This window comes from Symphalangus syndactylus, chromosome 7 (genome assembly GCF_028878055.3).
Source record: "Symphalangus syndactylus isolate Jambi chromosome 7, NHGRI_mSymSyn1-v2.1_pri, whole genome shotgun sequence".
NCBI lineage: Eukaryota > Metazoa > Chordata > Mammalia > Primates > Hylobatidae > Symphalangus > Symphalangus syndactylus.
Window position 1 is genome coordinate 15,314,684 of NC_072429.2, and position 25,534 is coordinate 15,340,217.

Genomic DNA, 25,534 nt, shown 5'->3' on the forward strand with positions numbered 1-25,534 from the left:
AACCACAACCCACAGTAAACAATAAGAACTCATATATGACACCCAGAAACTGGTTATGAGACAAGATAGTACTGTACCCCAACTTTTCTCCACTCTCCAAAGTGGAGAACTATCCTAGAAGTGAAAAGGGTTAACATCTACAGATCCGATTCAAAATATTCACAACTATCAGCCTAGTTAACAAATGCCAACCTGCTAAATAAAACAGGCTGCTAGAAAGTAAAGGCAAAAACACACAGGATGAAAACCTGTCTGGGCACACTGGCTCACACCTAATGCCAGCACTTTGGGAGGCTAAGGCGGGCAGATCACTTGAGGTCAGGAGTTCGAGACTGGCCAACATGGTGAAACCCTGTCTCTACTAAAATATATATATATATTTTAGTATATCTATATACTATATATATATTTATATGTATATACAAACTTAGCCAGGTGTGGTGGCACACACTTGTAATCCCAACTACTTGGGAGGCTGAGACGGGAGACTGCAGTGAGCTCAGATCGCATCACTGCACTCCAACCTAGGCGACAGATGAGAATAGGTCTCAAAACAAGAAAGAAAGAAAAAAAAATTCAAGATCACTTCAAAATGTTGGAATAAATAAAATGTTGAGTAATATTTTTTAAATTTCAGATACACGCCCAAAGCAGCAAGCAGTTGGTATATTAAAATCAACAATCGCGCCACTGCACTCCAGCCTGGGTGACACAGCAAGACTCCGTCTCAAAAAAAATAAAAAAATAAAAAAAATAAAATCAACACAAAAATTTAAAGACAAAATCAAAGTCTCTTTCCCAAGTTTAAACAGAAAGGAATGAGAAAAACCATCCAAGACAATCAAACAAGTCTAAGAATGGATAGAAGTGGGAGACGAAAATCTCCCAAGGAAAACGGCACAGAACTGGAGAACATTCCCTCATCTACTCAAACTACTGAGTATAAAGCACAACAAAACAATAGAAATCAAATCAGTGTATCTGACTCAGATCATGTTATCAGCTTAAGGCAGAACATATAAAGGTGCTAATTAGTCTGAATATCCTTGTTATCTATGTAATAAATTTTCTCCTATACATCTGTAAGAAATACTAGGCAACTTGAGCAAATAAGTCACTGAAATAATTGCTTTGATTCAGATAAGGAATCCAGGTTGAGGTCAGGTACGGTTGCTCACACCTACAATCCTAGCACTTTAAGGAAGCTGAGGTGGGCAGATCACTTGAGGTCAGGAGTTCGAGACCAGCCTGGCCAACATAGTGAACCCCCCATCTCTACTAAAAATACAAAAATTAGCTGGGCTGGTGGCTCACACCTGTAATCCCAGCTACTTGGGAGGCTGAGGCAGGAGACTTGCTTGAACCCAAGACGCAGAAGCTGCAGTGAGCTAAGATTGTGCCACTGCACTCTAGCCTAGGGAAAAAAAAAAAATACAGGTTGAAAGGCTGCTTTTAAGCTGTTTTAACATGCCAGATTTTCTTTGTGAGTGAGGCTAGAATAGGCGGACAGGAGGTCTAATGGAACATTTGGAAACATGTTGCATAGTTATAATTGTTAACTTAACTATCATCAGGAGGTGGGAACACAGCACTAAATCCTTATAATGAAAAAGTGGTCAGCTCCAGGGAGAACTATTTAAGGAGAGGGCAGGGACATTCTAACGGATTTTACAATACTATTTGCCATTCCTAACTACATTAATTATTTCTTTGACAAAGTATAAAGCAGTTAAATAAGTCAATAGAAACTGTGCTACTTTATTAAAATACTGAGTTTTATTTCACATGTATATTTTTGTCTCCCCACCATTTCCATGTCTGACCACCGCTACTACTATGTCCTATCATAACATTCCATACATACTTAAAACCAAGCAAAGGGTGGAGTTCCATCTTTAAAAACTAAACAGGCATTTTGGACAACACATTCTTGGCAATAGAACCTGGACAACATTTATCAAACACGGTAGGGAAAGTTCTCACTCTGCATTATAAAAAGGACAGCCAGATATCAACTGTTACAGAAATGAAATAAGACGGAAAATTTTTAACAAATTGTTTAAACTATTTTCTTAAAGAGACTTCCTCCACTGCCAGAGATCTTGAATAGCCTGGAAAAAAAAAAGAAATGTGGTTAAGGAACCACAACACTTCATAGACATCAATAAATTATATGTCTCTTTGCATAGTTCAACATCTATTTTTCATTCTACCACCAGAGAATTTAACTCTAAAGAAATGACTCCAAGAAAATTTATACTCAGATGTAATTTAATTCCAAACACTTTGATCAGTCATAAAAATAATGTGAACAATATACTAATAATTATTTAATAGTTTAGCATTATTTACTTAAGGAAATCAAGAGAAAGAACAGAGACCCATTTGGCCAATGTTACTTCCAACTTCATCTCCCCTGAGACCAGCTTTAGAGTTGGCCAGATTTGGCAAATAAAGTTACATAAACACCAAAAACTGATTCTGAATTGCCTGTGCATGTGTGCCTGGGCATGTGTACATTTAGAAAAAACTATATGCTGAGGCTAGGCATGCTGGCTCACGCCTGTAATCCCTACACTTTGGGAGACTGAGGCGGGCAGATCACTTCAGCTCAGGAATTTGAGACCAGCCTGGGCAACATGGTGAAACCCTGTCTACTAAAAATTCCAAAATTAGCCAGGCTTGGTGGTGTGCAACTACAGGAGGCCCAGCTACTCAGGAGGCTGCAGTGGGAGGACTGCCTGAGCCCAAGAGGCAGGGGTTGCAGTAAGCCAAGATCACACTACAGATGGGTGACCAAAACAAAAAAACAAACAAAAAAACAGCTGGCCAGGCATGGTGGCTCACGCCTGTAATCCCAGCACTTTAAGAGGCCAAGGTGTTAAATCACCTGAGAGGTCAGGAGTTCAAGACCAGCCTGGCCAACATGGCAAGGTGGTTCTGAAGAAAAGTCCAGAAGTTCACCAAGAACTAGAAATAAGATGACTCAAGATTCTCTCAGCTGTCACTGTTTCACAGCCAATGGGTTCTCAGGTACAAGGTAACTGAATACTGAATGCCAATATTAAATATCACAGAAATATTTTTTTCTGAGATGGACTCTCACTCTGCCACCCAGGCTGGAGTGCAGTGGTGCTCACTGCAATCTCTGCCTCCCAGGTTCAAGCGATCCTCCTGCCTCTGCCTCTTGAGTAGGTGGGATTACAGGTACATGCCACCATGCCCAGCTAAATTTAGTATTTTTAGTAGAGATGGAGTTTTGCCATGTTGCCTCCCAAAGTGCTGGGATTATAGGCATGAACTACCACACCCAGGCAGAGATCTTCTTATCATCAGGTTCAAACAAATATATTGTCATTGTTTGCATTTTGCATCTCTATGTCAAACACAGGAAGCATTTAGTTTTGATAATCTCTGTAATAGTAATTCAAGTTCAAGTTATTAAACATTTACTATTCCAGAAATATCATTCTGACACTTGAAAACACTTTCAATTCTAGAGCAAGAAAATACTTCTGGTAGGCTGGGCAAGGTGGCTCGTGCCTGTAATCCTAGCACTTTGGGAGGAAAAGATGGGAGGACCGCCTGAGGCCAGGAGTTCAAGAGCAACCTGGCCAAAAATACTTTTTTTTAAAAAGAAAATACTTCTGGTAGAAGTGCTGGTTCAGTAATTTAATAGCTACAAGACTTTGTAGCTACAAGCCTTTGTTATAAAGTACAGAAGACTACTGCAACTTAATCATTAAATTTATCATCACTTTCCTTGGCAGTAGTTGAAGAATGCATCTCTTATGCTTAGCTGTTAGTACATGCTGGTTATTTATGTCTGACTTTCCACTATTTTCAATATTAAATAAACAGTTGCATAATGCGGAGTTTCAAAATAACTTACGCTCAAATCAATGTTTAGTATTCCAAATAAACTCCCAAAACTCACACTTTAAACTTTGGGATTCAAATGTAGAGAAAAGACAGAACAGCAACCAAAAGACTGAATCTGATCATCACAGCCCATCACTACAACTTTCACAAAGCTAAACTCAAAATTAACCATTATCAGGGTTTTACGAACCCGAAAACTAAAAATTAAAGTGTAATAACTGAAGTGCTAAATACTATGGCTGAAAAAAAAAAAACAGCTAATTGCCAAATTTTCCTAATTTTTTTTAAAAAGCTGACCACAGGAAACCTAAAGACCATTAAATGCAGCATCGGTTCTCTACACAATACCTAACGTCCCTATTTAACCACTTTTACATTTTCTTACACTTATGAGTCAAGTGTAAATAAGAGCAAAAATAAATGCATAATCTTTATGTTAACTAAGACTTTCACACGTACTAACTGTAAAATCTAACAGCTAACTCAAGCTTATGTATCTGGTAGTAGCCACAATTTAGTGTCTTGCTTCCAGATTTCATGTTAGGATGATTTTGGCAAAATGTATTTCCCATAAGATCTATGAAAAAAAAAAAAGAAAATGATCTCTACCAACTCCCAAAAAAGCAAAGACCAGACTGCCCCAAGCAGTCAAATGGAGCAGCAAGGAAAACCACAGCAATTTCCTTAACCAACATAGTACCAAAAAAGTAAAACTGAATTCAATAACCAAGAAATAATTTACTATAGGAAATCTGGGAAAAATATACTAAAGTTGTCGTCTCAGACTGCCAACTGTATTCTTCATGTATTTCATTAATACACGAGTTTTCAGGTATTTCATTAAATGAAATATTATCTGTGGTTAGGAACTTTTTAAAAAGAGCCAACACTTAAAAAGGGTAAAGGCAGAATCATAATAAATCACAAAAAACTTGGATTTAATCATGTCCCCAGAAAATCCAGTTACCTCTTGGTCAGTCATCCGGAAGCAATTCTTCACATAATTGATGAACTTGGCTTCCACTTTGGGAAGAGAACCACCCTATTGAGACAAAAGCATTATTACAGGTAAGTAGAGAAATACACTGAGAGAGATACCTTTAGAAAATTCCTCAATAATCTGCATGCTACTACATGGATCAGTTTATTCTTTTTCCCTTCAACTTTCCAAGAATACTCAATGTCTTTTTCAGGGCCAGAAAGCCCTATTGGGCAGCATGGCTAGTATCTCTATCCAAACAGATTTGCCAAAGGGTCAAATCTTCCCTGACAACCTCTCTAAGAACATAAATATAAGCTACACTTGAGATTATACAGACAAACATGGCAACTCGGTTGCTTATCTGTATTATCTAACAAGTCCGTTATCACCCAGAACCTAATACAACCCATAACACCCCTTTGGAGAACCATGTCAAGTGACCCAAACTGTTCTTTAAAAACAAACAAAACCCCACCAAACACTTTTGACCACAAACTGGTTCAGAACAACAATGATCTGGTCATCAGTTAAAAATATATAAAGTTGAATGGGGAAAAAATTACAGTAATTACATTTCACTAGTCACTCTTACCATTTCCTTCAAATTATGGATATAGGCAAGAAACTACAACAGTATTGGCAAGACCTGTGACTTTGTCACCAAAATTTCAAAACATTTACTATTGCAAATATCTTCAACTGTTTTTATTTATCACTACTTTAGAATTACTTTAAAGCACTGAATGTATTTTTTATTAAATTTAATTCATATCTTTCCCTGTAAGTATCTTTTATGCATTTTTAAAAGATTGAGAAGGTTTTCAAATGTCCAAGGGACTTTGGCAGAATCAGGTATAACATTAAGAAACAACTGCCTCCAATAACCTAGTAAAATAAACCTCACAATTTTCATTTCAAAATTATTGTCACATACATTCTTAATTGATTCATTCAAATATTTATTGAGCAGCTAAGGAGATACAAAGGCGATTTAAAACATTGTCAGGTGAGGCAAATGCACAAGTAATAGAAAGCAGAGGGCAAGGTTCACTGAATCACAGCAGTCAGAAGAAAGTGCTTTAGGGAACCAAGAGATTGTTTCCAGCCTGAAGAGGCATGGGTGGCAAATCAGAAAAGGGGATTGACATTAAAATAGAAGACTTCAGTCTGGATTGTTGATGACACTCAGTATGGACTATATTTGTCTCTCCTTTTCCTTTCTCCCCATCTTTGGGCTTAATTTACATGTAGTGCCCAGGACTGTTCAATGCGCCTGCAATTAAACCAAGGAGATAGGACCATATTAAAATGGAGGGGAGGGGCATCTAAAAGATGTCATTTTAGCATTGTATCCAAGGGACAAAAATCAGTGATAACCAGGAAGGCTAAAGGGTTTACAGTGTGACTAAAACAAGAAATATGTTCCAGTTCTAAAATTTTTTTTCCAGTGGACTTATCACTGTACAAGGTATCTACTGAAGCCACGAAAAATCTATAGAGCACAAGAAAAACATGGGGAAATGAGTTGGCAATTTTTCCTCACCACCCCACATTTGCTCTCAATAGTTGGAGTCTAAAAAGTATTATTCATAGAATTAAAGCTTCTCTCAAATGTGCTTCCAAGGCATTTTAAACCATTTATTCCATAACCTACTCAAATCCCCCAGTCAGGCAGACAAGAGACCTAATCCTCTTCCCACATTTCCATTATTTAAGACAAAAGGAAACTAGATTTAAGCCTATTTAGTCATTCACAAAATCTAGCTACTACTACATGTATTAACTGGTGACAACTTGGTGTAAAGGACAAACAGCAATGTCTCAATCTGCTGAAAATTACTTCTGACTAGGGTCAATCATGAATATTTAACTATAATACCAAGCAACAGCCAGCGTCTACTTTTCCAGCTGTTTGCAATTTTAATGAAGTCTCATACGCCCTCTGTTGGTTCTCTAGCATATCTTACAACCAGAATAAGCAAAGGGTTCTCACTGATCTATTTTAACATGGAAGGTCAGAATGTTATCTTGCAAGCAATGCACTACATTCCTTTTATAATGGAAAATAAGGCATATTTAATTTTGCATATGCAAAAACCACCACAGACACAATTATAAATGCTTTATAATAAATTTTTGAAAAAATTCACACCACGAACAGGGCAAGTGTATTAAACCAAAACAAACAAAAAAACAAGAAAACATTCTTCAAGTCTATGCAAACCAGACACATACAATTTGAGGGGGGAGACAAAGGTTTTTTTTAAGATAACTACTCACTTTTTCTATACTTGCTTGCATTTTTGCTTTAATGTCTTCTACAGAACTCGGTCCTTTTGGTGTTTTAGGAGTTTTTTCCTGTTTTTTGAAGGATTCTTGTCCCTGAAAAAGAAATGAATTTCCAAAAGGTCATAAGAACAAATACAATTCCTAATTAAAACCCATTCTATCTGGATTTCCTCAAATATTCTCACAAAACTCCCTTATAAAGCTAATTATACAACTGGAATTATCATCAATAAATTCACGTCATGTAATTTTCTTCTTAAAATCTTTCCTTTAAGGAAGGAATAAGATGATTAGCTAGGCATGGTGGTGCATGCCTGTAATCCCAGCTACTCAGGAGGCTAAGGCAGGAGGATTGCTTAAGCCCAGCAGCTGGAGGCTGTAGTGAGCTATGATTATACCACTGTACTCCAACCTGGGCAAGAATAGGACACCCATCTCTTTAAATAAAAAGAGTAACTTGGGAGTTTGCTTTTATGCACAATACTAAGGTCAAAAAAGGAAATCGAAAATCCCTAAAAATAAAGCAAGAAAGTCACTGTAGTCTGATGCCTGGGACCCACCCCAGACCATGTTTATGACAATCTCCATAAGTAGAGCACAAGTACTGGGGTTCTTTTAAACTTTTTTTCCTTTAAATTCCATTTTCTGCAGGGAAGTGGGTAAGGCCAGGAATGAGATCAACACACCCTGTCTAGGCCCAAATGTTCTACTTCAATCTAACATGCAGCCAAGGTTGAGAACCTCTACTCTATGCAGACATACCTTTCAACAAAGATTCCTTACGGGAAACAACTATTGACTTCACAATAAAAAAATTCAGGCCAGGCATGGTGGCTCACACCTGTAATCTCAGCACTTTGAGAGGCCTAGGAGGGCGGATCACCTGCAGTCAGGGGTTTGAGACCAGCCTGGCCAACGTATGTAGTGAAACCCCATCCCTACTCAAAAATAAGCTGGGCCTGGTGGTGCGCATGTAGTCCCAGCTACTTGGGAAGCTGAGGCAGGAGAATCGCTTGAACCCGGGAAGTGAAGGTTGCAGTAAGCCGAGACCACACAACTCTAATCCAGACTGAGTGACATAGTGAGGGTCCATCTCTTTCAAAACAGTCTAATGGCTTCCCCCCGGCCACTGGAACCCCAACAGCACCTTACATTTAGTATGTTTATGTGTGTGTACCTACAACACACAACAAGCTGATTTTTTTTTTTTTGGAGGCCAAGTCTCCCTCTTTTGCCCAAGCTGGAGTGCAGTGGTGCAATCTCACTGCACTCCACACCTCCCAGGTTCAAGCAATTCTCCTGTCTCCACCTCCTGAGTAGGTGGAATTACAGGCACATACCACCATGCCTGGCTAATTTTTGTGTTTTTCATAAAGACGGGGTTTCACGATGTTGGCCAGGCTAGTCTCAAACTCCTGACCTCAGGTGATCCCACCCACCTCGGCCTCCCTCCCAAAATGCTGGGATTACAGGAGTGAGCCACTGAGCCCAGCTGCAGCAAGCTGATTTTAACTTTTAAACAGCAATTACAGGGGTTCTATAAAGGCCTATCAAATTTCAGACACACTAGATTCTTCCACAGTAGATCTTTTTTTCCCAACTAGATCAATAAGACCCATGTGTAAATGTAGCCACTTACTTTTGATCTTGGTGTTGATGATGGTTTTGAGTCTTTTCCATTCTGATTTGACTTTTGTGCATTTTTGGCTGGAGTATCTCGTATAGACTGCAATTAGAAATTTATCTTAATCACTGTCCCTGACCCCAACAGTGCAAACAAAACTGTCCAAGCCATTTAAGAAAAGGAGCAACCACAGGCTTGGCGTGGTGGCTCATGCCTGTAATCCCAGGACTTCGGGAGGCCGAGGCAGGTGGATCACGAGGTCAGGAGTTCCAGACCAGCCTGGCCAACATGGTGAAACTCCGTCTCTACTAAAAATGCAAAAATTAGCTGAGTGTGGTGGCATGAGTCTAATTCCAGCTACTCAGGAGGCTGAAGCAGGAGAATCGCTTCAACCCGGGAGGCTTCAACCCAGTGAGCCGAGATCGCACCACTGTACTCCAGCCCGGGTGACACTGAGACTCCGTCTCAAAAAAAAAAAAAGAAAAGAAAAAGCAGCAACCACTTGGACAAAAGATTACACAAGACTAATAAATTTGGCGGAGAGCCGCACGGATAAAGAGAACAGACCATTCCCCACTGTAAGTTTTCTGTAGGCCTCGTCAGGACTAATTTTTCAGTATGAGATATCTCCCACACCAGCTTCCCTTAACTACAAAACAAGCAAATAGCACTAAAAAAATCACCATTTCTATTGTTAGTTAAACAACCTTGTAGCATTGTATCTACTTACTTTCTTCACTGGCGCTTTTTCTTCAGCTTCCTCATCATCAAAATCATCATCATCATCACTACGAATGAAATGTCAAGACATTAAGCACTTTCAAAATTTGGGAGTAGACACAAGAATTGAAAGCAGGACCTTGAAGTGATTATTTGTGCACCCATGTTTATCGAAGCATTGTTCACAACAGCCAAGAGGTGAAAGCAACCCAAGTGTTAAATGGCTAAATGAAAATGTGTATGTACACACAATGAAAATCCTCTTGCATGCTACGTGACTGAACCTTGAACAAAGTGAAATAAGCCAGCCACAAAAGAACAAACACTGTATGATTCTATTCATTAAGTATCTAAAAGTAGTCAAACTCAAAGAAATAGAAGGATTTCTTTTCTATAGAATAGAATAATTGTGATCGCTAGGGGCTGGGAAATGAAGTTGCTCAATGAGTAGTTTTGCATGAATACACACTATACCACTGTATAATGTATGTATATTTAAGTAATGTATAGTTATATTAAACTGTACACTCAGAGTGAATTTGTGTTTGAAAAAAAAAAATTAAAGACCTAAATAGAAACATTCCATGTTCTGATATTACCAAGATGGCAACACTCCCCAAATATACAGGTTAAATACAATCATTAGAAGACTCCCCAAGCTGGTCTCTGTAGAAACAGATCCTAAAATTTATATACAAACCCAAGAACTGGCACAGTGTCTCACACCTATAATCCTAACACTTTGGGAGGCTGAGGTGGGAGGATCGTTTTAGTTCAAGACCAGGCTAGGCAACATAATGAGAACCCTCTCTACAAAAAAAAATTTTTAATTAGCAGGCGTGGTGCTGTGTGCCTGTAGTCCCAGCTACTTGAAAAGCTAAGGCAGGAGGATCTGCTTGAGGCAGTGAACTGTAACTGTGTAATTCCGCCACTGCACTCCAGCCTGGGTTGACAGAGCAAGACCCTATCTCAAAAAACAAAAACAAAAAATACACTTAAGAGACTCAAAGAGGCCAAATGCAATCTGGAAAGGAACAAAGCTAGAGAACTCACACTTGATTTCAAAAAATCAGCTATAAAACCTACAATGGGGCCAAGGCACCGTGGCTCACGCTTGTAATCCCAGCACTTTTTAGGAGGCCGAGATGGCCGGATCACATGAGGTCAGGAGTTTGAGACCAGCCTGGCCAACGGGGAAACCCAGTCTCTACTAAAAATACAAAAATTAGCCGGGCGTGGTGGCGGGCGCCTGTAATCCCAGCTACTCAGGAAGCTGAAGCAGGAGGAACCAGGAGGCGGAGGTTGCAGTGAGCCAAGATCAAGCCACTGTGCTCCAGCCTGGGCGACAGAGTGAGACTCATTTCAAAAAAATAAATAAAAACTACAAAGGAACAGTGTTGTACGGTTCTTACCTGTTAAGGATAGATACATCAACAGAATATTCCAGAAATAAATCCGTATATTTATAGTGAGTGATTTTGTTTTTTGAGATGGAGTCTCGCTCTGTCGCCAGGCTGGAGTGCAGTGGCACAATCTCAGATCACTGCAACCTCTGCCTCCCAGGTTCAAGCAAATCTCCGGCCTCAGCCTCCTGAGTAGCTGGGACTACAGGCACACGCTACCATGCCCAGCTAAAATCTGTATTTTTAGTAGAGACAGGGGTTCACCTTGTTGGCCAGGATAGTCTCAATCTCCTGGTCATGATCCGCCTGCCTCAGCCTCTCAAAGTGCTGGGATTACAGGCGTGAGCCACCGCACCCGGCCATAAGTGACTCTTTTAAAGGTTGCCAAGATCATTCAATGGGGAAAAAATAGTTTTTGAACAAATCATGTTGGGGCAACTGCTAATCTTCATCCAAAGTCTGTATTTGGACCCCCCCATTCACACCATACACGTAAGTTTACTCAAAATGGAACAAAGCCCTAAATGTAACTAAAAGACAAAACTCAGAATTAAAGGGGTAAATTTTCACAACTTTGAATTTACCAATGATTTCTTAGGATTGACACCAAAGGCACAAGCAACAAAAAGAAATCGGACGTCATAAAAATTAAAAACTTGTTCAAAGACCACCATCATGAAAGTTAAATGACAATTCACAGAATGGTGGAAGATAATCTGTAAAGCTTGCGTCTGATAAGGGACTTTTTTGCAGAATATATAAAGAATTCTTGGGCCCGGTGCAGTGGCTCACGCCTGTAATCCCAGCACTTGTGGGAGGCCGAGTCAGGCCTGATGTCAGGAGTTCAAGACCAGTCTGGCCAACATGGCGAAACCCGGTCTCTATTAAAAATACAGAAAATTAGCCGGGCATGGTCGGGGGTGGGGGCGTGCCTGTAATCCCAACTACTTGGGAGAGGCAGAATTGCTTGAACAAGGGATGAGGAGGTTGCAGTGAGCCAAGATCACATCACTGCACTCAAGCCTGGGCAACAGAGACTTGTCAAAAAAAAAAAAAAAAAAAAAAAAGAATTCTTGCCAGGCACAGTGGCTCACAGCTGTAATCCCAGCAGTTTGGGTGGCAGAGGGAGGTGGATCACTGAAGACAGGAGTTTAAGAACAGCCTGGCCAACATGGCAAAACCCCTTCTCTACTAAAAATACAAAAAATCGTATCAAAAAAAAAAAAAGAAAAAAGAATTCTTACAACTCAGTAAAGACAAAGAGAACTGGGTTTTTTAAATGGGCAAAGACATTTCTCCAGACATACGTGGCCAATAAATACATGAAAAGATGCTCATTATTAGTCCACAGGGAGATGCAATCAAACCCACAATCAGCACTTCACACCACCAGGATTAGAGTCAGATAATGGCAAGTGAAGGTGTAGTGAACTCAGTAGGTTGGAGTGAAATCAGAAGCCCCATACACTGCTAGTGGGAATACAATGGGTGAGCCACTCTGCTTTAGGTGTACACCCAAGTAAAATGACATGTCTACAAGCGTTCGTAGCAGTCAACAAGTAGAAGCAACCCAAATGCTCACCAACTGATGAATAAGCAAACATACCCATACAATGTATTCAACCATATAAATAAATGGAGTACTGATAATGCTATAACATGGATGAAACTTGAAAACAGTGTGCTAAGAAAACAGTCACAGAAGTCCATTCATGCAAAATATGAGGGACAGGAAACCTATAGACAAAGTTCATTTGTGGTTGACTAGAGCTGAGGAGCATGAGGGGTAATACCTATAGAGTACGATTTCTCATTGAGGTGATGAAATGTTCTAAAATTGATTGTGGTGATGGCTACACAACTATGAACACTAAAACCACTGAACTGTACATTTTTTTTTGAGTTTTACTCTTGTTGGCCAATCTGGAATGCAATGGTGTGATCTCGACTCACTGCAACCTCTGCCTCCCGGGTTCAAGCAATTATCCTGCCTCAGCCTCCCTAGTAGCTGGGATTGCAGGCGCCTACCATCTCACCCAGCTATATGTTAGAAGAGATGGGGTTTCACCATATTGGCCAGGCTGGTCTTGAACTCCTGACCTCAGGTGATCCGCCTGCCTTGACCACCCAAAGTGCTGGGATTACAGGTGCGAACTGTTAATAGGTAAATAACGGAGTGGAGTAATCAAATCGAGTCATTGGAGGGCGAGTCAGGCAGAAGTCTGTATTAGCAAATACCAAGTGGTTCACGTTTATTCAAAAACTGAACATACTGGTCTCTAAATCCCAATACAGCAACTTCATGTAAGAAACACCTGTCTTTCCAATACCGAAGAAATATTTGCTGTATTTAGAAGTATCATAACTTAAAAAGCTGTCACAAATAGCCCTTCAAGTGCTTTTTAACAGTGATTTTGTCAGTACAAGTTTCTGGCATTAGAACCCAATCCTTTGGCAGGGCGCGGTGGTTCACACTTGTAATCCCAGCACTTTGGGAGGCCAAGGCGGGCGGATCACGAGGTCAAGAGATCGAGACCACGGTGAAACGCCACCTCTACTAAAAATACAAAAAATTAGCCGGGCGTGATGGCGGGCGCCTGTAGTCCCAGCTACTCGGAGAGGCTGAGGCAGGAGAATGGCGTGAACTCGGGAGGCGGAGCTTGCAGTGAGCCACTGCACTCCAGCCTAGGTGACAGAGTGAGACTCCGTCTCAAAAAAAAAAAAAAAAAGAACCCAATCCCTGCAGGTGCCTCCCCTGTGCTAGAAACAAGATGAGAATGTTTTTAAAGGTTTTTTCTTATTCGTTAAAACAAGTCTATTAAACTACTATCAAAATAGCTATTAAACTACTATCAAAACAGCTATCAAAACTACTATCAAAACAGCTTTCCTGGCAGGGCGTGGTGGCTCACACCTGTAATCTCAGCACTCTGGGAGGCTGGGGTGGGCAGATCACCTGAGGTCAGGAGTTCAAGACTAGCCTGACCAACATGGTGAAACCCCATCTCTATTAAAAATACAAAAAATTAGCTTGGCATGCTGGCACATGCCTGTAATCCCAGCTACTTGGGAGGCTGAGGCAGGAAATCACTTGAACCCGGGAGGCAGAAGTTGCAGTGAGCCAAGACTGCACCACTGCATTCCAGCCTGGCCAACAATGCACTTCAGCCGGGGCAAGAGTCTCAAAAAAAAAAAAGAAAAAAAAGTCCAGCTTTACTTAAGAAATTGCCCAATAAATTAAAAAAGATATTTAAGGGCCACATACTATCAACATATTACATACATCTGGGCCGGGCGCGGTGGCTCACGCCTGTAATCCCAGCACTTTGGGAGGCCGAGGCGGGCGGATCACAAGGTCAGGAGTTTGAGACCATCCTGGCTAACACGGTGAAACCCCGTCTCTACTAAAAATACAAAAATTAGCCGGGCATGGTGGTGGGCGCCTGTAGTGCCAACTACTCAGGAGGCTGAGGCAGGAGAATGGCGTGAACCCGGGAGGCGGAGCTTGCAGTGAGCCGAGATCGCGCCACTGCACTCCAGCCTGGGTGACAGCGAGACTCCGTCTCAAAAAAAAAAAAAAAAAAAAAAACATTACATACATCTATGTATAGTATACATCAGCACTATGCACATTACATAGCTTTTCTTGCTTAAATCAAGAGTCAACCAAAGCCCACACCATATACCCTTTCCATCCTCAAGAGGGGACCAATTTCCCCTTTTATTTGTGTTCAAAGGGTTAGATTTCTTTTTTTTTTTTTTTTTGAGGCGGAGTCTCGCTCTGTCGCCCGGGCTGGAGTGCAGTGGCGCACTTCAAGCTCCGCCTCCCGGGTTTACGCCATTCTCCTGCCTCAGCTTCCTGAGTAGCTGGGACTACAGGCGCCCACCACCATGCCCGGCTAATTTTTTTTGTTTTTTAGTACAGACAGGGTTTCACCGTGATAGCCAGGATGGTCTCGATCTCCTGACCTTGTGATCCACCCGCCTCGGCCTCCCAAAGTGCTGGGATTACAGGCGTGAGCCACCGCGCCCAGCCTCAAAGGGTTAGATTTCTAAGTAACTATAACAAACCTTCATGCACCTCTTTGCATTTTCATTGCCATCTATCTATGCTGGGCCCTTGCCATCTCACCACTGAAGTTTCTATTAAGACTTGTTTCCCTCAAGGCATCCTTTACTACTATGCATAGACCTTAGTACGCTTTCTTCAACTTATATGAAAACTTATGGCGGGGCATGGTGGCTCACGCCTGTAATCCTAGCACTTTGGGAAGCCGAGGCGGGCAGATCACCTCACGTCAGGAGTTCGAGACCAGCTTGGCCAACATGGTGAAACCCCGTCTCTACTAAAAATATACAGAACTTAGCCGGGCATGGTGGCAAGCGCCTGTAATCCAAGCTACTTGGGAGGATGAGGCAGGAGAATCACTTGAACCTGGAAGGCAGCGAGCAGAGATCACACCATTCCATGCCAGCCTGGGGGCACAAGAGCGAGACTTGCAAAAAAAAAAAAAAAAAAAAAAATTCCCACAAAAAATACCAGCTACTGATTTGGACCTTGATATCTACACTTTTCATTCCTATCAATGCCCAACTTAGAGACAAACAAAATTACATTGTGGTTACATCATGAATTTATACTCATTTTTCTGAGATGGGAGTCTCCCTCTGTTGCTCAGGATGGAATGTGGTGGCGCATTCTTGGCTTGCTGCAACCTCCACCTCCCGGGTTCAAGCAATTCTCCTGACTCAGCCTCCCAAGTAACTGGGACCAATAGGCAGGCACCACCATACCCAACTAATTTTTATATTTTTAGTAGATATACCGGGTTTCACCATGTTGGCCAGGCTGATCACTCCTGACCTCAAGTGATCCACCCACTTCAGCCTCCCAAAGTGGTGGGATTACAGGCATGAGCCACCACGCCTAGCCTAATTATATCCATTTTTAAAAATAGGAAATCTTCCAAAGCCCCAACAGGATCAAGACTACAATCAGGTCCTACTCCAAAGCCTTTCTGGAAGGGGCTGCTTGTCCCCGAGCCTCGGTAAATGCTATTAAATACTTATTTTATAAACTTGTGCAAAATTAGCAGGCCATGGTGCCCTGCACCTGCAGTCCCAGCTACTCGGGAGGCTGAGGCAGGACAATCGCTTGAACCGGGGAGGCAGAGGTTGTGGTGAGCCAAGATGGCGCCACTGCACTCCAGCCTGAGCAACAGGAGACTCCATCTCAAAAAAAAGAAAAAACAAAAACAGCGACAGTCAAATACTGCCTTTGAGTTCATTTATAAGTTTGACATGCAAGTACTTTGAATTTTTATTTTTCTTTTGAGATTGGGTCTTGCTATGGTGACCAGGCTGGCCTCAAGAGATCCTCACATCTTGGCTGAGTGTTAGGATTATGGGTGTGAATCACTGCACCTGGTCATACTTTGAATTTTTAAGCTTTCAGCTCTTTTCCTGTTTTCTGCCTTCATTGCCATGCTCAAGACTTTCCAGAACCACCACCTTAAAACCTAAACTCCCAATTTGATCATTCATGCATGTTCTCTTTTAAAGTGCACGTTCTTTTATGTTTTCAATAAATGCATATGGACCAATCTCAGAACTGAAGGACAAAGCTGAGAGCCAAATCAAAGTATTCGATGTATTACTGATACTGGCACACATAAGACCAATTATAAACAGTACTTTATAACAGTGTGTGTGTTAACTGTTTATAACAATAGTTTGATCTAGTTTAATATAAACTCATCAAATACTGTTTCCAACCATATTTTAAATCCCAAGAAAAATCTTAATATCCCTTTTAGAATCTTATTTTTGTCCATAAGTATCTACATAAAACCACAAGCCAAAATCCTTTTGGAGAATAACAAACCTTCAGTTAACAACTTGTAAAATGAATACAGAGCTATTTAGTCATATTTTCTTCCAACCTAATCTCATTAACTGTTCACCATAAAACATACCAGGCTTGATGGGTATAACACATCCGCTAAATCTTCAGAACAAAGGGACATAATCAAATTTCAAACGCTATAGTCTACCCTTCTGAAGAGTCACAAGTCACAGCATTGTAAAGGCTCATAGACCCAATATCCTTTCAACTCAGCTCATTTAACTTAAACTGACAACAGATGACCACTTGCCCTTTTATTATAAACTATTACACAGGATGGCTTTTTGTAAATGACTTTTATAAAACCCTCATGCATAGAACTATGTCAAATTCCTTTTTTTAAGATTCCAGAAGTATATCAAGTTTCTAAGATCATACTTACTCTTCATCATCATCATCTTCATCATCATCATCATCATCTTCATCAGCAGCAAGTTTTACTTTTTTCTTTTAAAAGAAAAGGTACATAATCATGAACAAGAGCTGTTCTATCACCAAACTAAAAGCTATAATACAAAACCTGTATAATAAAATTGCCATCTCTACCTGTGGAACCTTGCTACCACCTCCAGGGGCAGACCGCTTTCCAGATATACTTAAGAGTTTCACATCCTCCTCCTCTTCATCTTCTGACTCTGCATCCTCCTCGACAGCTAAAATACAATTTATCAGACATTATAAGACATTATAAAACTCAAGCAGCAAGAAGTCAGAAAAAAAAAAGAACACTGATAGTATACAGTAAATACTTTAAAAACAGATTTCTATTCTATTAAAAAAAAAAAAAAAAAAAGCAAACGGGAAAAGGAACTTTATTTTGAAGCCTAATGTTCACTGCCAGGTTTTAAATGCAAGAAGCCTGGGGAGGGTGGCTTATGCCTGTAATCTCACTTTGGGAAGGCCAAGGTGGACCACTTGAGGCCAAGAGACCAATTTGGGCAACACAGTGAGAACCCATCTGCACATATACAAAAAAAATTAGCCAGGCATGGTGGAGTGTGCCTGTAGTTCTAGCTATTCCAGAGGCTGAGGTGAACCCAGTAGTAGTTCGAGGCTATAGCAAGCTATGATCACATCATTGCACTCCAGCCTCGTTATGAGACTGTCTTTATTTTAAAAAAATTTTTAGGCCAGGCACAGTGGCTGATGCATGTAATACTAGCACTTTGAGAGGCCAGGGCGTGCAGATCACGTTAAGGCCTGGAGTTCAAGATCGGCCTGGCCAACATCACGAAACCCCTTCTCTACTAAAACCATGAAACGCAACTGGACTTGGTGGCGCACGCCTGTGGTCCCAGCTACTGGGGGGGCTGAGACAGGAGGATCGCTTGAATCCCAGAGAGGTTCCAGTGAGCCAAGATTGCACCACTGTACTCTAGCCTGGGTGACAGAGCAAGATTTTTCCCCCCACCCCAAAAATTTATTTGCCCTCTCCAATTATAAATTTCTAGACTCACATTGGAACGTATTATAAAGACAGTAGTACTATACCTATGCTTTAAGACCAAACTGGGAACCAAGCAACTGCACGAAAGACAATAAACTAAGTAGTATAATATATAAAAATAACATACCTACTAAGTGCTGTCCACTAATATGCACTGGCCCTGAACCACACTTCAACCTTAAGACCACTGGTGGTGTTATTTCAAAGCCCCCCAGGGAAACCTAGAAGGGAGAAATTTTTAATCACTAAACGTGAAGAAAATGAACAATAAACATTACAGGCAAACACATAAGCCAAATCAACAAACCATTGAACCTGTTTTTCCACCTCTGATAAACTAGCCGCAGAAGCCCCCATGTTCAAGAGTTGACCACTGAACTCCAGTGACAGAAGAGAAAGAACCACTTTCTAACTCCTTGGCACAACTAAATGACACCAAACCTACCTTAAAACAGAATTAAACCTTGACACAACATCCAAAGTACATAAGTGCCCTTACCGTTGGCTGTACAGACATTTTCAAAGTTGCCAGTGTTACTTTAATTGGACTGCCTTCGTAATTCATTGCCTCTGCTTCAACAATGTGCAACTCATCCTTTGCACCAGCCCCTAAACTGACCTGTGAACAAAAAAAAATACTACTTCAATTTTGAGTTCCACCTATTTTACACCCCCCCCCAAATGTTATATGCAGCCATGCGTCACTTAACCACAGGGCTAGGTTCTGAGAAATGTGTTGTTAGACAATTTCATCTTTGTACAATCGTTAAGGATGTGCTTATACAAACCTAGATGGTATAGCCTACTACACACACCTAGGCTACAAACCTGTACAGTATGTTACTGTACTGAATACTGTAAGCAACTGAAACACAATAAGAAGTATTTGTGCATCTAAGCATAGGAAAGGGCCAGGCATGGTGGCTCATGCCAGTAATCCCAGCACTTAGGGAGGCTGAGGCGGGCAGATCATGAGGTCAGGAGTTTGAGACCAGCCTGGACAACATGGTAAAGCCTCGTCTCTACTAAAAACACAAAAATTAGCCAGGTGTGGTGGCACATGCCTGTAATCCCAGCTACTCGGGAGGCTGAGGCAGGGAATTACTTGAACTCGGAAATCAGAGGTTGCAGTGAGCCGAGATTACGCCATTGCACTCCAGCCTGGGTGACAGAGCGAGACTGTCTCCAAACGAAAAAAAAAAAAAAAAACAGGAAAGGTATATTAAAAATAAGGTATAATAATCTTACAGGACCACCACTGTATATGCGATCCATCTGTTGACCCAGCAGTTGCAATGAGGCACATGACTATGATTTTTTTAAAAAACAAGTATAAACCTCTCACTATTACCTTGGAAAACAAATTTGTGCAATGTTGTCCTCAGGTTTTGTGATCTTGGCAAATCAGTTTCTCATTCAGAAAATTTAAGAAATGCATAAATATGCATATACAATATAGACCACCTAACATATTTATTGAGCAACTTCTAAGTTGAGCAGAAGGCTAGTCTCTGGTAGACATGAAAGATTATTGATGCCTTTTACAAGGGCTTTATAATCCAACTGAAGAAAATAAATAAGGCAAGTTGAACAGTGTGACTGGATTTTACATGGTTACCAAATGAGTGGTATAGATGCCAAGTTCTTCAAAGATGTACAGACAATGAGGTACACACAATATCCAGGTGTAAGAAATAGTATTTTATAAGCAGTCAGCAAAGGAAAAAAGTCTCAAGCCACATGAATAGAAACTAAAAGGCTGAAATCAAGTAGGGTTAAATAGTTTATTTTGAAAGTTTAAGTACCGTTCTTAAAGATAACTGGTGCTCATTTTCATCATTATCCACCTTAAAGTGATAATCTTTGTCGGCCTTTAGTTCACAACCTGTAAATGAAGAAAAAAGCAACTCTAACAAGGAGAAAAATAACACTGAAACTTAAGTGTGGGTAACCAAAAAGGTCAGGTCTAACTTTTGAACTAGTTTTTCACTATTTTAGCTACCAGACGGCAAAGCAGAATAATCAATTCCTAGATTTCTTTAACAGAAACCTCTGCAAACACCCGTAGAAGACTATAATTCCATTCTCTCATCATATTTCATCTCTACGCTGATAGGTACTGTTATTCTGCATAAACAAGCTCAACAGTTTAGTAAATCTCAACCTGAAGCAATCATCTGAAACCAAATGTAATGTCCAATGTTAAGTTTCCCTCTATTTAAAACAGCTGATTTACCTACCTAAATTCCCAAATGGCAATTTCGAAATGAGAACGGTTACAAACATGAATAGCTTACTATTACAAAAGAAAAATGATAAAAGTAAAAGAACCGAAGCTTGCTACAGGGATCAACACTCCACTCTTTAAAGCAACAGAAAGTGACATACGCCTCAAACTATATTCAGAAATTATGTTTAAGATGAGGGTTGTTTCCAATAGTTATCAAAAAGTACTCATATAAACTTATCAGAATTGAATTCTCAGCTAGGAACTAAAGCCTTAATGTTTTAAATACATGTGTCTACTCCCACTCCATGAATGGGCAAAATTCTTCAAAACACTTTAAGAATAAAAATCTTAAAGGATTCCGTTTAACTATCATCTAACCGTTACCAATACATATACATGCTTAAATGTGAACAGAGGTTTAATTAACAAATCTCAGCACGGATAATGAACAAGATAAAATTCACGGTAGGATTTGCACTTACTTCAAAGTCTGAATAGTACAAAGATTAGGCTTCTGCAATTAATCCTACTGAGATCAAAAACCCAAGTGGGACTCTCCTTTTTGGGGCAGGGCTACCGCAAGTCGGGGGGGGGGGGTGGTGCTCCAAAAATTCTGCCAATAGTCTTAGGTCTTGATCTGACTCAAACCGAACACTCTACGTGTTTCTTGTATTTAGAAAAGCGGTTTGGTCAATGCCGCACCAATGGCGGCATGCGAAGACGTCCCCCTAAAACGAAGCCCCATTAATATTCACGAAGCAGCAGCTACGGAGTCAAGCGTCTTGGTTTAGATTTAGTCTCTTTGCCTATAAGTACAGCCTTCGTTAAGTGAGTTTATCTCTGGGCACCAGTATCCTCATCTGCAAAGTGAGGCTGGCTCCACCTACCGCAGTGAGACAAAAAAGGCGCTCAAAAAAATGAAAGCTGCCATCACAGTAGATGCTGTGAGCAGTGAACAAAGAACTCCAGAATCCTAGTGCTACCAGCCTCTTAACATTTCCCACTTCAACAGAGCCACAGCATCCCTGGCTCGGGAGTGGCAACACGCCGGTGAGCCCCGGATGTAGCGCCCACACCCCCCTCCCTCCCCCAACCACGTGGCAACCACGTGCTCCCAGCGGTTGCGGCCTCCACACGCCGCGCCGCGCCTCCCCACCCCCAGTAACTGGCCGAAGCACGCGAATGAAGTCTAGGTCCGGCAGCTTCTACACTCTGTGGCCAGAATAACGCCAGACTGTGCATCTATCCCCTCCAACAAGCTGGCCCGTGCTTCCCGGTAAACCCAGCCTCCGGGACCACCAACCCGGGGCCTGGCATCAAAAGCCTGCGAATGAACGCCGTTAGAAAATAAACTACGCCTGGAGCTCCGCGGCGTATCCCCGGCAACGGCCGAACTTCCAGGCGGCCGGTTCCGCTTTACCTCAGGCCCTGGGCCTCGGACCGCTCACGCCCCAGACGCTTCAGGCCGCTCGTCTCCTCCCCCTTCACGCCACCGGCTCCCCCCGCGGCTCCAATCCCTCCAGGTCCAGGGCTCGGGCAGCTCTTCCCACCCGCTCAGGCCTCCAGTCTGTCTGGCGGTCTCCACCAGACCCGGCTGCAGCCGGATTCCCGCCCCTCACCCCCACCCTCACCACCACCAGGCCCCGCTCGGCCTCGCTCCAGCTCCCCCCAGCAGTTACCGAAAAGATAGTTCTGGGGCCTCAGGGGGCTCATGTCCATGTCCATCGAATCTTCCATCGGGTGGCGGCACGCACTTAGGTAGGAGAGAAGGCGGACGGAGATAAACGAACGCTGCTCCAAATAACAGCCGCCCAGGACGGAATCACACCAGGGAAAGGACGCAGGCTCCCCGCGCTTATATATAGCCCCTGAAGATCTCGCGAGCGCTTCCCAAGTCCCGCCTCTGCGCGCGTGCTCCGAAGCCCTCCCACCCCCGTACCGTAGCCTCCTGCGCAAGCGCTTTTCAACCCTACTCCTTTCTACCTCGCCCCCCACCTCCTTCCAGGTACTCCGCGGGCTCCCACCGAGCACGCGCACTCGTACACTGGCCCCACCCCTCCGCTGCTGTCGCCTGTGCGCACGCGTGCTTTCCAGTCGTAACGCGCGCTCCCCACCTCCAACACTTCCACGTCCTCTCTCGCTCAAGCGTGCCGGCCTCCCGCCAAGAGTCTGCGCAGCCCACCCTGCAAAATGGCGTCGGCAGCCCTTAGCTGTGTAAGATATGGCGGGTTAGCCGGCTGGGAATAAGCCAGAGAGCACCTCGATTCACCTTTCCACATCCCCTAGTGCCCTGCAAGCCTCCAAACAGGCGTAATCACTTCAGGAATTTTTTACTTGCCTGAAGGCTTCGGATCGCAGTTAATCGTTACCCCAAAGTTTAGGTGCCAGAGAAAGTGAATTGCGGCTTACTCTTTGTTAGGAAGGAAAGATGTAGCTACCGGCCAGACTTACGGAATTTTGTTTTTCAGCTCTGTCCTTCCTGAGGAAACATCTCCAAAGTCCTCATCTTTATGTAACTTGGGGGCCAAAAGGGGACTGAATCAGTCTCCAAATGAGCAAGGACATCGCCCTAAGGGAGCTCGGAGGGTGGGCCGACTCTGACTTCTTGCCGCTCTTAATCTTTAACATTCCTCCTGAAAGAAAGCGGGTGACTTGTAAGAACTACAGAAGCCTTAATTCGAATATTTGGGAGCGAGCATGGGAATTAACGTTTTAAGCTACACCTTGACAAACCGAGGCACCCCAGCACCCTGCGGGCATTGGGGCGTTCTGAAGACCGGTAATCTTTTTTTTTTAGCCTCAACATATCAAACAAATTTAAGAAGTGAGGAATACAAATGATAGCCTCAGAAAGGAAGACCCCCCCCCCACCCCAAGGCATTATTTCTTACGATTTCAGTGTCTATCGAGAGGAATGAACAGTTAAATTATAACATGTCCATATTATGCGTTAGTTGTGGACACATACTAACGCATAATATGGACATGTTATAATTTAACTGTTCCTTTCTGAGAGCTCCTGTGTCACATAAAGCTTTGAGTCATTAAATTTGTTATGCCTTTTTTTTTTTCTTTTTTTGTGGAGACGGAGTCTCGCTGTGTTGTCCAGGCTGGAGTGCAGTGGCGTGATCTCTGCTGGATGCAACCTCCGCCTCCCAGGCTCAAGCAATTCTCCTGCCTCAGCCTCCCGAGTAGCAAGGACTACAGGTGCATGCCACCACACCCGACTAATTTTTGTATTTTAGGAGAGATGGGGTTTTGCTGTGTTCTCCAGGCTGGGCTCAAACTGACCTCGGGTGATCTGCCTGTCTCCGCCTCCCAAAGTGCTGGGATTTCAGGCGTGAGCCACCTCACCCGGCCAGCTTTTTTTTTTTTTTTTTTTTTGGAACGGACAAACGGAGTCTTGCTCTCTTGCCCAGGCTGCAGTGCAGTGGCAAGATCTCTGACTCACGAGTTCTGCCTCTTGAGTTCCAGCAATTCTCGTGCCTCAGCCTCCCAAGTAGCTGGGATTACAGGTGCCTGCCACCACGTCCAGCTAATTTTTGTATATTTAGTAGAAACAGGGTTTCGCCATGTTGGCCTCCCAAAGTGCTAGGATTACAAGCGTGAGTCACCACACTCGGCCACTATTTTATTTTTTATTTTAATTTTTTTTTGGGGGGACTGAAGTCTCGCTCTGTCATACAGGCTGGAGTGCAGTGGCATGATCTTGGCTCACTGTGACCTTTGCCTCCTGGGTTCAGGTGATTCTCCTGCCTCAGCCTCCCAAGTAGCTGGGATTACAGGCGCCCCCCACCATGCCTAGCTAATTTTTGTATTTTTAGTAGAGACAGGGTTTCACCATGTTGGCCAGGCTGGACTCGAACTCCTGACCTGAAGTGATCCACCCGCCTCAGCCTCTCAAATTGCTGGGCTTACATGCGTGAGCCATGGTGCCCGGCCTTATCTAAGACTTTAAAGAAAAACAATCCAGCAAAAGGGGAAGAGAAAGGAGAGTGGGAGGGTATATATGAAATAAGATTGACTACGTGATGATAATTGTTAAAGCTGGGTGATGGGTATACGGTTGTTCATCATAGGATTCCTTCTATTTTTGTTCTTGTTTGAAAATTTCCATGATAAAATATGTTAAAAAATGAAGATTAAAATAAAACTTGTATTTAAAAAATGGTATATCAGTTTATCCTGTGGAATACGGTGCAACTTCTAAAAAGAATACAGTGGTCCCCTATATATTATATCCTGGAAAGATAGCTACGCCACATGAAGTGAAAAAGCAAAGTTGTAGAACTATATATATATATATATGTATATATATATATAAAATATAAAATATATATTTTATATATATAAAATATAAAATATATATTTTATATATATATAAAATATATATTTTATATATATATAAAATATATATTTTATATATATATAAAATATATATTTTATATATATATAAAATATGACCCTGCTTACGTAAACAGTGAATGCCAGGCGCAATGGCTCACGCCTGTAATCCCAGCACTTTGGGAGGCTGAAGCAGGAGGGGTTGGAGTTGAAGACCACCCTGGGCAACATAGTGAGACCCTGTTTCTACAAAAAAACAGAAAAAATTAGCTGGGTGTGGTAGCACGTGCCTGTAGTTCCAGCTACTCAGGAGGCTGAGGTAGGTGGGAGAATCTCTTAAGCCTGGAAAGTCAAGGCTGCTGTGAGTCATGTTCACACCACTACTCTCTAGCCCGGGTGAGAGAGTGAGAGCCTGTCTCTAAAAAGACCAAACAACCAAAAAAAAGAAAAGAAGCATTTGTATGTACAGTATATATATTTGTAAGTGTCTGCTCTACTTACTGTGCAAATCCATTTCTTAGAATACTCTACAAAACTACTTTCAGACATTAATAATTATATATGTACAAAGATATTTACTAAGGCATTCTCTCCCTACTTGAAAGGCTGAGGCAGGAAAATCACTTGAACCCAGGAAATGGAGGTTGCAGTGAGCTGAGATTGAGCCAGTGCACTCCAGCCTGGGTGACAGAGTGAGACTCCATCTCA

At 42.0% G+C, this 25,534-nt stretch overlaps 1 protein-coding gene across 7 annotated transcripts; it reads right to left on the minus strand.

Moving 5' to 3' along the window:
* Window positions 1–1,754: 1,754 nt before the first annotated feature.
* Window positions 1,755–22,538, minus strand: NPM1 (nucleophosmin 1). 7 transcript variants are annotated; one of them, XM_055285258.2, is made up of 12 exons: window positions 22,162–22,489; window positions 20,058–20,137; window positions 18,752–18,871; window positions 18,380–18,473; window positions 17,352–17,458; window positions 17,188–17,252; window positions 9,508–9,565; window positions 8,793–8,879; window positions 7,145–7,246; window positions 4,850–4,924; window positions 2,477–2,490; window positions 1,755–2,101 (listed from the first exon to the last, which is right to left on the minus strand). In XM_055285258.2, exons 1-12 carry the CDS (start codon window positions 22,217–22,219, stop codon window positions 2,065–2,067), a joined length of 897 nt encoding a protein of 298 aa, XP_055141233.1. In that variant the 5' UTR covers window positions 22,220–22,489; the 3' UTR covers window positions 1,755–2,064. The 7 variants fall into 7 exon arrangements, with proteins under 7 accessions (XP_055141233.1, XP_055141232.1, XP_063498703.1 ...); XM_055285257.2 differs by lacking the exon at window positions 2,477–2,490 and having other exon boundaries at window positions 1,755–2,111; window positions 22,162–22,538; XM_063642633.1 differs by having other exon boundaries at window positions 1,755–4,924.
* Between the last annotated feature and the right edge of the window lie 2,996 nt (window positions 22,539–25,534).